This window comes from Rattus norvegicus, chromosome 14 (assembly GCF_021556685.1).
Source record: "Rattus norvegicus strain SHRSP/BbbUtx chromosome 14, alternate assembly SHRSP_T2T, whole genome shotgun sequence".
NCBI lineage: Eukaryota > Metazoa > Chordata > Mammalia > Rodentia > Muridae > Rattus > Rattus norvegicus.
The window spans coordinates 14551642-14564998 of NC_141547.1; the positions used below are offsets into that span (position 1 = coordinate 14551642).

At 41.5% G+C, this 13357-nt stretch overlaps 1 protein-coding gene across 1 annotated transcript; it reads left to right on the plus strand.

The window, feature by feature from the left end:
- LOC134481896 (PRAME family member 20-like) lies at positions 9643 to 12297 on the plus strand. Its single transcript, XM_087584728.1, has 3 exons — positions 9643 to 9929; positions 10388 to 10978; positions 11730 to 12297. The coding sequence occupies exons 1-3, from the start codon at positions 9643 to 9645 to the stop codon at positions 12295 to 12297; spliced, it is 1446 nt and encodes a 481-aa protein (XP_087440854.1).
- The last annotated feature ends 1060 nt before the right edge of the window (positions 12298 to 13357 follow it).

Genomic DNA, 13357 nt, shown 5'->3' on the forward strand with positions numbered 1-13357 from the left:
TTTAAGCTTCTCACTTACTTCTCTGGCAATGGTAGAGTCAACAATTTACCTCTTTATCCTAAACTGGGAGTGGAAAGACAGACTCCCACAATGTTTTTATGGGAGCCTTTCAACCACACAAATTGCACAGAATTTTCAGGTAAAAATGCTTTACGTATAACCTTTTCTCAAAAAATTTTAAAAAATTAACAGCACTTCTAACAAACCCATTGAACATACCAACAAACCAAAGCCTACTGATGTAGATCAGTATTGATTCCAAGAAATCAGGATGAAGTCAGTATATTTCTGAACATTTTAGGGTTCCCTTTTCTGAGAAGAGGATCATGTCCACATGTGAGTAACTCACAAGTGGAACTCCGGCTATTCAGAGTTAAGGTAGATCAAAGATACATGGTCTCCAGGTCTGCAATGTGAATCACAGACTATCATTTCAGTGAACAAAATATGAGAGAACACCTCAGTCAGAATGATCTGCCTTTCACATTACCCAGAGCCACATGGTCACTTCTAAGAGAATTTGAACAACATAGAGAATCCTTTTCTCAAAACATTATATCGAGCACACTAATATGCAAGCTATAATAAAAATATACCTGAGATAAGGCTAAAACTTCATTTGGAATGAAACCCAAGGTCATCAATGTGTTCCTTTCACAAGATAGAAATGAAGATTTCTCTGCTATCCTGGAGTCTAAATTTCTCTTCATCAAACTACATGACCCAAGTGAAAATCATTACATACCAGTCTGAGAACTGCAGATAGGTCTCTGAGTCCCAGCCAAACCAGGCTGTTTTCCAGGATGCAGGTCTCTGAGTGTGTTCTCTGGCTCCACTGAAGCTTTAATGCACCTCCCTGCTCACCCCTCCCTATTGAAGCCACACCCTTCAACTGGGAACTGCATTTTGATTTCCTGATTTAATCTCCACACTTTTACGTCTAGAGCAAACATCCAATCATTTCATTGATTGAATCAGAAGGGGTTGTGACATACTCACCACTCATGACAAGCCCTGCCCTCTTGCCCCCCATAAAAAAAGTTTCTTGGCTAAGTACAAACATACACCTGTTCATTCACCATATAACACCACGTTTTTTGATTTGTTCCTTCATTTGCTTAAGGTTTTCTTAGTTTTCAATGTGTTTCAGGGACTGGTTCATGCTCTGAAGACAAGGTTGTGCTAGAAGTCTAAGGTCTAGCAGTACTCATGCCTCAGAATCCTTCTTATCCTGGGATTACTGTTGTGAATAACCATATCTGGCTGAATTTTATTCATGGGACCAGAGTCATGTCCACTTTGCTTCAGCTCGTGGTTTAATCTGCAGCCATTTAAAGACATAAAATAATTCAACGATATTCTTTTCCACTGGATTTGAAAGCAAGCACTGCATCAGAGAAAGGAATATGTACTGAAGCTCAAGGACTGAAGTGGATGCTCTCTCAATGAACTGCCACAGCAGCCAACAAAAGGTGGAACTGGACCATGGCTTGCTTTATAACTATTGTAGCCAGAATGCTGTGTCTGAGTCAGATGTTAGGAAGTCAAGCAGTATACTGGGAGTCCTGTCTCCAACTCTCTGTGCAGCATACATGATGGGGCATGCTGCTAAGCTGAAAATTGACAGTTGGAGGTAGGAGACTCTGCTAAAAGTCATCTTCAGCCAAATTGTAAGCTGAAGAATAGCAAGAGCCCGACAAAACTTGCTCTGTAAATGGACAAAAAAACAAAGAAAAAAGTAGGTTCTGAGGGAGATGCTGCCCTTGACACCCCAGGAAACAGAGATTTGAAGTAGGATCAGCCCAACAGACTTACTGAAGGGGATGATGCCTGGAGTAGGATATGGGCTTTAGAGTTCCCTGACCCAGATCGAGAACCTGTCAGTCCTCTATTCCCATCACGTATAGGGTCGCTTGAGTTGGTCTGTGACTCCAGTTCCACCAAAATCTGAAACACACTTCTGACCTTCTTTGGCACCAGGCATGTGAGTGATGCCCATTCATATTTGTAGGCACAACACCCCTACACATAGAATAAACCTTCTTAAAACAGTACATCTATGTTGGGAATGTTGGCACACAAATTTAATTCCTCCACTCAGGAGCCGAAGGTTGACTGATTCAGTGAACTCAGGGCTAGCCTTATCTGTGAAGCCTTTGGAGTAAGGGTATGTCTTAAAATTCAACCAGAGCTGGGAAAGGGGGCACTGAGGAGACAGAGGCAGAGGGATCATCCAGATCCAGGCCAAATCAGTCCACAGAGTGGCTTGCGAGATAGTAGGGCTCTTAAAAGAGATACCTATTCTCAGAACAAGAAAACAAAGACTTAAACAAGGTATGGTTTACGCAGTGGTTCCTGTACAGGCCTTAACCCTAGCAATAGGGAGGTAGAAACAGGTGGACCTGTGAGGTCAAGGTCAGCCTGGTGTACACTGTGAGTTCAGGAACAACTAGCTTTTAAACAAACAAACACTGTATAAAGCAGAACAAAACAAAAAACTACAACAACAGAAAACAAAAAAATCAAAAACAAAAAAGAAAACAAAAAAATTTCCCCAATGGACAAAGCAAACAAAATTTCTAAATAAAAACCTTAAGAGAACATTACAGCTAGTGAGTGTTTCAGACTAGAATTTCAATTGCTGCCATGCCTGAATTCACTAATGAGAACCACAGGTATACTGAAAGAAACTAGTTCAGGTTCTAGTTCTCCCTACACTACATGCAGGCTCCATTGCTGACACACCAAAACACAAATGAACTAAGATTTTCATCATGGAGAGAACAGCAGCAGAGATGATCCAGGGTGGTGATGCAAGCTTCAAGGTACTGAGAAAGGAAGGCCCCAAAACTGAGTCTAGCCTACACATCACAATGTAATTCTGTCTCATCTAAACATATAATTACAATCAGAGCTGGGTGTTAAATAGGCAGCTCAGTCACATGTCTTGTACTTCATGAATGAAAATGACTGCAGTACAGAGTCCAAGCTCCTTGGGTCAAGAGAATAAGGGTTGCTTCCAAAGCACTAAGGATGCCTCCTGAGAAAAGGAAAGAGAAATCGATAGTGGAAAGAAAGATTTTCAGGATAAATTGGGAACAAGGAAAAGGAGACTTTGAGCTCGGATGGGCTCACTAGCAGGTAATTACGAAGCTTAAGGGCTAGCTTAGACGTTGACAAGTTAACAGGAACCACAGTTATTAATGGAAGACCCACAGTTACATCTGGCCAGAGATAAAGACAGTGACTCTTTTTTAGGAAGCTGGAAAAAAATCAAGCCTCACAGGGCATGGAGGCTTTTTTCTAAATTCCCAATGTTGGAGAAAGGACTATCTTCAGGTGCAGGCTTTGAGCTCAATGAGACAGGATAGACACCTGATGCAATTATATTCATAAAAGCTTTTCTCTAGAGCTTCTCTGTGATTGCCATATGTCCCTCTGAGAAGCTTGCCCAGGATGTGCTTGAGGAATTCCATGCATGGGTGGAACACATTAGATTCAGCTGGTTGGCCAGCATGGTTTTACCAAGATTCAAGGACCCCTGTCCTGGTGACTTTGATCTTCTGTGCCATGCTCTTCAGAGTAGGAGGATGGAGGGCCTGTCAGGTTACTTGTATTTTTGTTTGTTTGCTTGTTTGTTTCTTTATTTTTGTCAGTTCTGTCTTTGGTTGAGTGTGCCCTCTGAACTTGACTGAAACTGAGATCCTGTTCCTTAGTCCTGCTCTGTATGTGCTTGAAAAAACTTTCTAGCCCACTTGCTAGTCTGGTGTTCTATAGATAGGGTCAATTTTGAATTTCATCTCCCAGAGATCCTCCTGCCTTTGCCTTCCTTTCCTGCTGGGAGAATTTCTATGCGAGCAAAGTCACCTGGCTGTGTTTTCATCATTTATTACCATCATTGTTCAGCAGGAAGTCCTCTGGAGCCCTTAGTGTACTATTGAAAATACATGCACAATACCATAAAACTGCATTATAAAAGGACATGACAAACACCTTACACAATTATTTGTCTGGTCTGGAAGAAAGAGTTGAGCTTCATGCTTTACCATCTTCTACTAAGGCAGCATTCAGAAGGCTGAGGCAGGAGGATGACATGCATACATTTTGGCAAGGATTTCTATAGCTGCTGAAATGCCTTATTTTTATGTTCAGACTCCATTTTAGAGAACCTGATGTATGTGTGAACTCAGGTAAACTAACAGCTGCTACATTTTATAAATTTCAAAGTTGCACCTCAACAAAACCAAATCTCTAGGCTAATCCCCAACAAGACCAGCATTACCAGGTTATACCCTCAGCCAGACCAGTATCTATAGGTTATTCCTGTAACAAACCTACATCCTTTAGTTACAAGCCCACACCTTGTCTATAAACCAAAAATGAAGAGGGCAACAGAAATTAAGTTTATGTTTGTCTCCCAGCAATGGCCAATTATAATAAGGCCATAGTAGCTTTCCAATTAGATGCTTGCACACTTATCTCTGCTTGCTGCTTATTATAAAGCCTTGCCATGATAGAAAATTTGGGACCCCCCACCACGAAACTTTCCTATATGATGAAGGTGAGTTGGGAGGGTTGTGGAACTTGCTTTAATAGAGCAAAAATCCTGCTGTGAGTTGCATCAGATCAGATCATGTTGGTTTTGGGGGGAATCTCTAACATTTCCCTCCCACAACACTGTAAGTCAGGGAATAAAGTCCTTGCTTGGAATTCACAAAAGAGTAGATTATATATCACTGCATGATCTAGACAGACGGCGACATCCATTTCTTTCCAGAACATGTGAGAGTGAGTACAGACTGAGAAATATGATGTCATCTTTGGCTATAATATAATGTGTTAGGCAAACCTATACGGTACTAAAGTTTTCAAAACAATTTATAAAGTGTGTCAGGGAGGGACATGTCATCCATGGTTTTAAGACAGTTGAAGTATGTTTTCAGAAGTGAAGGATCACTGGGAATGGAGAGATGCTCAGTGGTTGCCAGGTATCTTGAAATGCTCTAGGATTAGTTCAGGACTCTCATATTTACAGAACACCTAAATTCAATTGCACAGCACATCCCCCACCTGAGTTTGTCTTAAGCAAGCATGCTAGGCTGAACCTACATGAAATATTCCCTCATATTTGGTAGTCCAGAGCAGCATCTCTGTCAAACACTCCTTTTTAATCTTTATCTTTGGATCCATTTAGAAATCGGCCAAAATGTAGTGTCCAGGCTGTTCCTGTATTAAGATATGACTGCAGATGGTCTTGAATTGATCCTCCAGCTTTCAGTTCTTGCACTGTGAGATTACAGATTTGGCTATCTTCCAAACTGCATGGAATGCTGGAGAGAGCTTGCCCTGTATGCTCCAAGGTTGTCTGCATATTGAGTACACACCCAGCACCCTAGGATAGTATTAATGGAATCAAGCTATGCTCCTGCCTACATCTCTTGAATAGGTGATGCTGTAGTTTATTGGAAAAGAATTCAACTCAGTCCTTGAGCACCATAACATATGGGTATAGTGATTACAACATTAATCCAAGCAGGAAGAAAGATAGTGAGGCTCAATGATCGTTGAACTTAGAGTTCTAAAACAACCCTGGTTTCAAAATAGGACCCAGTACATTGCCGAATTCAAAACTAGGTAATAATTAAGGAAATGAGGGGGGAAAGCCACAAATTCCACGATATGTTGCTAATTAAATGAAATGTTTGAGGGGTGGTCTAGTGTGGAGGAATTCTCACAGAGAGCTCTGATTCAATCAAGGAACTGGTTGGATGATGTTCCCTATAGAATTCAAAGGGTGGAGTTTAACCATCCAATCTAATTCCAGTTTGTGATTGGAGGGTGTGCTTGCAATAGGGAGGGTGAGCAGGGAGGTATATACAGGCTTCAGTGGAGCTAGAGAAAACATTCAGAGCCCTGGAGCCTAGATAGCTGCCTGGTTTCCCTGGGACTCAGAGACCTCCTTGCAGTGCTCAGAACTGGTATGTAAATGGTTTCCTTTGAGTCATGCAACACATTTAATTTCTTTCTCTTTAGATGAACTCAACAAAGTCCTTGGATTTAATTCCAAATCAAGTTTTAGCCTCATCTCTAACATCTATGTTAGCCTGTTGATTTCAATATTGTGGTAGATTTTAAAGGAAGGTGATTCTATGTTATTCAAGCTCTCCTAGAAATGGCCATGTGGCTCTGGGTAGGCTGGATATCAAAACACTCCTGACTCAGCAGCCTCCTCAGGACTAAGGTTACTAGCATATTACTTCATATTTCCATTCTCACAAATGCTTGTTGTGTTTGTTTTGCTAAGACCCTGGCTCATACTGGAGACCTGGAGACCTTGTGTCTTTGATCCTCTTTAACTCACAATATCTAGAATTATACCTGTGATTTACTCAAATGTATTACCTAAGGCTTTGCTTTTCATCTCTTTAACATAACTTTGTTTTTGGACCCGGTCTGTTTTGGGACCCAGGAAAACCTGAAAATTTCAGAACCCACTGTTTTCATCCATAGATTAAGAGGAATTCAATTTTGATCCACAACAGGAGGTTTTTTGTTTCTTTTCTTGGTTGTTTGCTTATTTGATTATTTTATTTCTTGTTTGTTGGATGTTTGTATTTCATTATTTTCTTTTTTTCATCTTTATTAACTTGAGTATTTTTTATTTACATTTCAATTGTTATTCCCCTTTTCGGTTACTGGACCAACATCACCCTAGCCCATCCCCCTCCCTTTCCATATGGTGTTCCTCTCCCCATCCTCCCCCCATTACCGCCCTCCCCACAACAACCACGTTCGGTGGGGCTTAGGTCTTGGCAGTACCAAGGGCTTCCCCTTCCACTGGTGCTCTTACTAGACTATTCATTGCTATGTTTGCACTTGGAGTCCAGGGTCAGTCGATGAACAGTCTTTGGATAGTGGCTTAGTCCATGGACGCTCTGGTTGGTTGGCATTGTTGTTCATATGGGGCCTCAAGCCCGTTCAAGCTCTTTCAGTCCTTTCTAAGATTCCTTCAACAAGGGTCCCGTTCTCAGGTCTGTGGATTGCTGCTGGCATTTGCCTATGTATTTGTTATATTCTGGCTCTGTCTCTCAGGAGAGATCTATATCCGGTTGCTGTTAGCCTGCACTTTTTTGCTTCATCCATCTTATCTTTGAGGCTGTATATGTATGGGCCATATGTGGGGCAGGCTCTGAATGGGTGTTCCTTCTCCCTCTGTTCCAAACTTTGCCTCTCTGTTCCCTCCCGAGGGTATTCTGTTTCCCCTTTTAAAGCAGTAGTGAAGCATTGGCTTCTTGAGTTTCATGTGTTCTGTGCATCTAGGCTAATTCGAGCATTTGGGCTAATAGCCACTTATCAATGAGTACATACCATGTGTGTTTTTCTGTGATCGAGTTACCTCACTCAGGATGATATTTTCCAGTTTGATTAATTTGCCTATGAATTTTGTAAAGTCATTGTTTTTGATAGCTGTGTAGTATTCCATTGTGTAGATGTACCACATTTTCTGTATCCATTCCTCTATGAAGGGCATCTGGGTTCTTTCCAGCTCCTGGCTATTATAAATAAGGCTGCTATGAACATAGTGGAACAGGTGTCTTTGTTATATGTTAGGGCATCTTTTGGTTATATGCCCAAGAGAACTATAGCTGGGTCCTCAGGTAGTTCAATGTCCAGTTTTCTGAGGAACCTCCAGACTGATTTCCAGAATGGTTGTACAATGGAAGAGTGTTCCTCTTTCTGCACATCTTAACCAGCATTTGCTGTCACCTGAGTTTTTGATCTTAGCCATTCTCACTGGTGTGAGGTGAAATCTCAGGGTTGTTTTGATTTGCATTTCCCTTATGACTAAAGATGTTGAACATTTCTTTAGGTGTTTCTCAGCCATTCGGCATTCCTCAGCTGTGAATTCTTTGTTTAGCTCTGAACCCATTTTTATTAGGGTTATTTGTCTCCCTGCATTCTAACTTCTTGAGTTCTTTGTATATTTTGGATATAAGCCCTCTATCAGCTGTAGAATTGGTAAAGAACTTTCCCCAATCTGTTGGTTGCCATTTTGTCCTAACAACAGTGTCCTTTGCCTTACAGAAGCTTTGCAGTTTTATAAGCTCCCATTTGTCGATTTGTGATCTTAGAGCATAAGCCAATGGTGTTTTGTTCAGGAAATTTTCTCCAGTGCCCATGATTCCCCACTTTTTCTTTTGTTAGTTTGAGTGTATCTGTTTTGATGTGGAAGTCATTGATCCACTTGGACTTAAGCTTTGTACAGGGTGATAAGCATGGAGCAATCCAGATTTTTCTACATGCTGACCTCCAGTTGAACGAACACCATTTGCTGAAAATGCTATCTTTTTTCCATTGAATGGTTTTGGCTTCTTTGTCAAAAATCAAGTGACCATAGGTGTTTGGGTTCATTTCTGGGTCTTCAATTCTATTCCACTGGTCTATCTGTCTTTCTCTTGTACCAATACCATGCAGTTTTTATCACTATTGCTCTGTAATACTGCTTGAGTTCAGGGATAGTGTTTGTTGGTTGTTTGTATTTCATTATTTTCTTTTTGCCTTTATTAATTATTGTATTGGCTTACATTATAGAAGTTATCCCCCTTCTTGGTTTCCCCTTGACTACTCTCCTCCCAAACTCCCTCCACTTTTACTCTAATGAGGTGCTCCCACATCTGCCCACCCACTCTTCCCTCACACCTCTAGCATCCCACTTCCCTGGGGCTACAAGTTCCTCTGGATCAAGAGCCTCCCCTCCCATTGTTGCAACATATGGTAATTTTTGTTGCATATTTATCTGAAACGATGAATTCACTCATACTCTTTCATTGGTGCTTAGTCTTTTGGAGCTCCACGTGGTTGAGTTAGTTAATATTTCTGTTATTCTTTAGGGGTTGGAAGGTGATTCAGCTCCTTCAGTTCTTCCCTATCTCTCCCATGGTGGTCCAAAGCTCAGCCAAATTGATTGCCTAAGAGTGTCCGCAATTGTCTGAAACAAGTCTGGAACAGCCTCTCAGAGGATAGCCATTCCAGGCTATTGTCTGTAAGCACATCTTGGCATTGGCAATACTGTCACAGTTTGATTTCTGTTGATGGGATGGATCCCAAAGTAGATAGGCTCTGAATGGCCTTTCCTTCAGCCTCTATTGCATTTTTCTCCCTGCTTTTCCTTTAGAAAGGAAGAATTCTAGGTTAAACATTTTGAGATGGATTAGTGGCCCCATCCTTCAACTGGGATTCACGTGTATCCACTGATGCTTGTCTATTAAGGTTCCATCTCCCCTCTGTTGAATATTTAGCTACTGTCATCCACATTTTGTCCTGGATGTCTCTCCCATTTTCCTATCTCTCTTTCATCCTTTCTTTTTCTTTAAAGAAATGGTCACACTTAACCCATTTGGAGCAGAAAATTCTATACCCATTTGAGTGATGGAAAATCTGCCATGTTGCCAGTGTGGGAGTCTGTCTTTAAATGAACAGTTTAGGATTAAGAGGTAAAATGATGTCTCTACCATTGGCAGAGCACGAACTTAGTAGCTTCGTGGTTGTTGTGATTGTGAGGAAATTTTATGAACTTTGTCTTGAAAGTTCAATCTTTTCTGAATCCTTTACCAGGTGCTTTCTGACTGGAGACCTTAAAAGATGAGTGTTCAGAGCCCACCCACACTCGAGAAGCTGGCAATTCAGTCTCTGCTAAGAAATGAAGATGTGGCCATGTCCTCTCTGGGAGAGCTGCCTGCTGTGCTCTTCCCAGCACTGTTCAAGGAGGCCTTCACTGGAAAACACATCAACTTCGTGAAGGAAATGGTGGCATCTTGGCCTTTTCCCTGTCTCCCTGTGGGTGCATTGATGAAGACACCTAACCTGGAAATGTTGCAGGCTGTGCTGGATGGAGTAGACATGCGACTGACAAGAAAGTTTCACCCCAGGTAAGGAATAACCACTTACTATAGGAGAGAGCACATGGACTACACAGTAGAGAGTGTCAGGGCAGTTGTCTTGGTTATACATGGATCAGAAGATTCTGATAGCATCTTCATGCAGGGATACATGGTCCATGAAAGCTATTTACTTCTCCTAAGGATGGCTGGATATGGATTATAGTAGAATATGGACTAGAGTAAATGTAGCCTCAGAGTAGAATGAGCATATCCCTGGGATTCCCCCAACCACTAATAAAGTGACTAAGGAGAAATAAGATATACCTTAGTGAAAGAAAAGTAATCAAGAGGATGGAAATCTGGGAAAGCATGTGAAGCAAGCCTGGGTCCAGTTTGGGTATGAGGTGCCAAAAAACATACATCTTAGCAGGGGGAAGAAATGAGTTTACATATATGTAGTAAAAGTTGATTCAGAGTCTCATGACATTCATATATTCTACCCACAGGAGAACAAAACTGCAGGTTCTCGACCTGAGAAATATGCACCATTATTTCTGGAACATACAGGCTGGAGAAGAAGATAGCAGCTGTTCAGCAGAGAACTTGAAAGAAAAGAAAGTCATGAAAGTCTTTCACAGATATGCACTAAGGAAGCGTGTGAAGGTCATAGTTGATCTGTACATCTGTTCCTGCCTGAAGGAAGAACAAACATGCTTGTTGAAGTGGGCCCAGCAGAGAAAGGGCTCCCTACATTTCTGCTGTACAAAGATGAAGGTCTGGAATCTACCAGTCTGTGTTATCAGAGAGATCCTGAAGGTTTTTGATCCACAGCATATCACAGAATTAGAACTGCATACTGAGTGGACTCTGTTAGAGCTGGCACATTTTGCTCCCTACTTTGGACAGATGAGAAATCTCCAGAAAGCCTTCCTGGCACCCCTGCACAGGATCATGTTCTCTAATAGCAATGGAATAGGAGACAGAGAAGCCAAGTGTATCAAGAAGTTTATATCTCAGTTCTCCAAATTCAATTGTCTCCAGCATCTCTGCATGTTCTGTGTCCATTTTCTTGGAGATCACATGAATCAAGTCCTAGGGTAAGTAAGAATGAAGAGCTAGGTCAGATACCAAAGCAAATTTGTCTCTCTTATCTTAAAGATTAGTGGTTAATGCTGTCAGCGTCACTAGGAACAAATATTCAAGGACTAATGGGACTCAGGATTTTTATGTATACTGTTCCACAAGGTAAATTTTACAAATGAAATCAGTGTCTCAGAGGAGCACTCATGAATGAGAGAATTGACTTGGAGTTAAGAGTAGTAGTAAGAGTGGGTTGTAATTCTTCCAGGGATGATAGCCAGGATTTGGAGGACTCAGTAGCACAGAGTGAACCTGAACTATATGCTCAAGTCTGAGAAAACAAACTTCTATCTTACTCCAATTCCCATAGGTGAAATCTTTGGATCCCAAGTAGAACTGAGTGCATGGGACAAAGGGTACAAGGTTGGCTGTAAATGAGAGCAAGGGTGACTTCAGAGGGAAGGATAGAATCCAGACACAATGAGCCCATGGCAAATATCGAGATGCTATCAGGACTTCCTTAGGATGGAAGTATTTCGGTGTGCTTTCTGGATTTATGGGTTGAACTGTTTTCAGATTGAAAGTGAAGCCAATAGATGAACTGTGGGGTGGGCATGATCAATTTCCAACAGGAAGCATCATAAATGATGTCCTTGATCATTTAGTCAAACTGACCTTGGGGCATCTGGTTCTTTCTACTACTCTCTACATTCCAGCCAAATGTCTACAACACCATTAGCCAGAACTAACCCTCTGTTCTATCCCTAGGTGCCTGATGACTCCCTTGGAGACTCTTTCAATCACATACTACCTAATTTCACAGAAAGACTTGGATTCCCTATCCCGCAGTCAAAGCCTTTTTCAGCTCAAACATCTGGATTTGAGAGGAGTGGTCTTATGTGATCTGGATATTATGCCTCTGAGAGGTCTCCTAGAGAAAGTGGCAGACACTCTTGAGACTCTGGATTTGCAGTGGTGTAGGATGACAGACTCCCAGCTTTATGCCCTCCTACCTGCCCTCAGACATTGCTGTCATCTCACCACGGTCAACTTCTACAGCAATAACTTCTCCGTGCCCATTCTGAAGGATCTGATGCAGCACACAGCCAACTGGAGCAGGATCCGTGTGGAACAGTACCCTGCCCCTCTGGAGTGCTATGATGACTTGGCTCAAGTTTCTGTAGAAAGATTTGCCGAACTTTCTTCTGAGCTTATGTATACTCTCGGGGTAATAAGGCAGACCAAGAACATCTCCTTTGCTACAGATATCTGCCATACATGTGGTCAGCGCTGTGTCTATCACAATGGGTGCAGACTTTGTTGTTGCTGGCACTAAATTGTGAAACAGGACTTCTGTTTTTGAAAACACAACATTCTTGGGACACATCTCTCATCTGGGTTCCTAAAAGACTGTGGCTTCTGACACTGCTCAGACGGTTGAAAACCATGATGTACAGAGACTGGGATCTTGAACGCTGAGCTGGACATGGAGAAAAATTAAATTAACTGTGGGAAGAAAGTCCTGTTCACTCAGAAACAGAATTTGGCCTTTATACACAACTTCTGCCCAGACAGTATAACAAGATGCTTTGTTGTGTAGTTATATAAAACTGGACGTTATCTCACTGGGCTCTTTGATTGTTTCCATCCTTGCTACCAGGCTTGGTAGTGCCTGGAATGTTTAATGGGTCCAGAATGGAAAGGCACTGGTGCATGAATGCATTGGCATGTATAAAATAAAAATTTTCTTGACACTTCTTTCCCTTGTCCTTTTTCTGGGCTACGATTACAACCTTCTTATGTGGCTGATCAGTTATGTGTACTAAACATTCAAACTAAAGCGAGCAGCCTAGACACATCTCCAATGAAGTAGGATTAAATGAATCACAGAAGACGAAAATACAGTCCATTCAAACCACAAGGCACCTTGGCCCCATCAGGGATGCCTAAAGGGAAGAATACAACCCAGGGCAAGGTAAACAGGCTTTCCAGTCAGGCTTTAAAGTCTTGATGTTTTTGTCATGCCTCCATGAGATTATTACTGGGAATCTCTATGTCCAGCCTTTATGCCACATGTCTCTAGAGTTTTATTCCTATGGACTCCCAAACTCTACATAGGACCCAAAGTGTGTGTAAGGTGTCCAATAATATAGAGTTCCCTCTACTATATGAAGCATCTATTTTGCAAAGGAATTTTATTCTAAGTATTGATTTGTAACAAAAATAAAAAATCTCCCTCAGCCTAGTCATTATTACTACTTGCTGTATAGTGAAACATCAATAAAATGATTTATTGTACACTGTATTTATTACGCCCATAGATCACAGGTTCTCTGTTTAAATATCATTGTGATTGTATGAATTGAATAATGGAACTAAATTAATGACTCACCAAC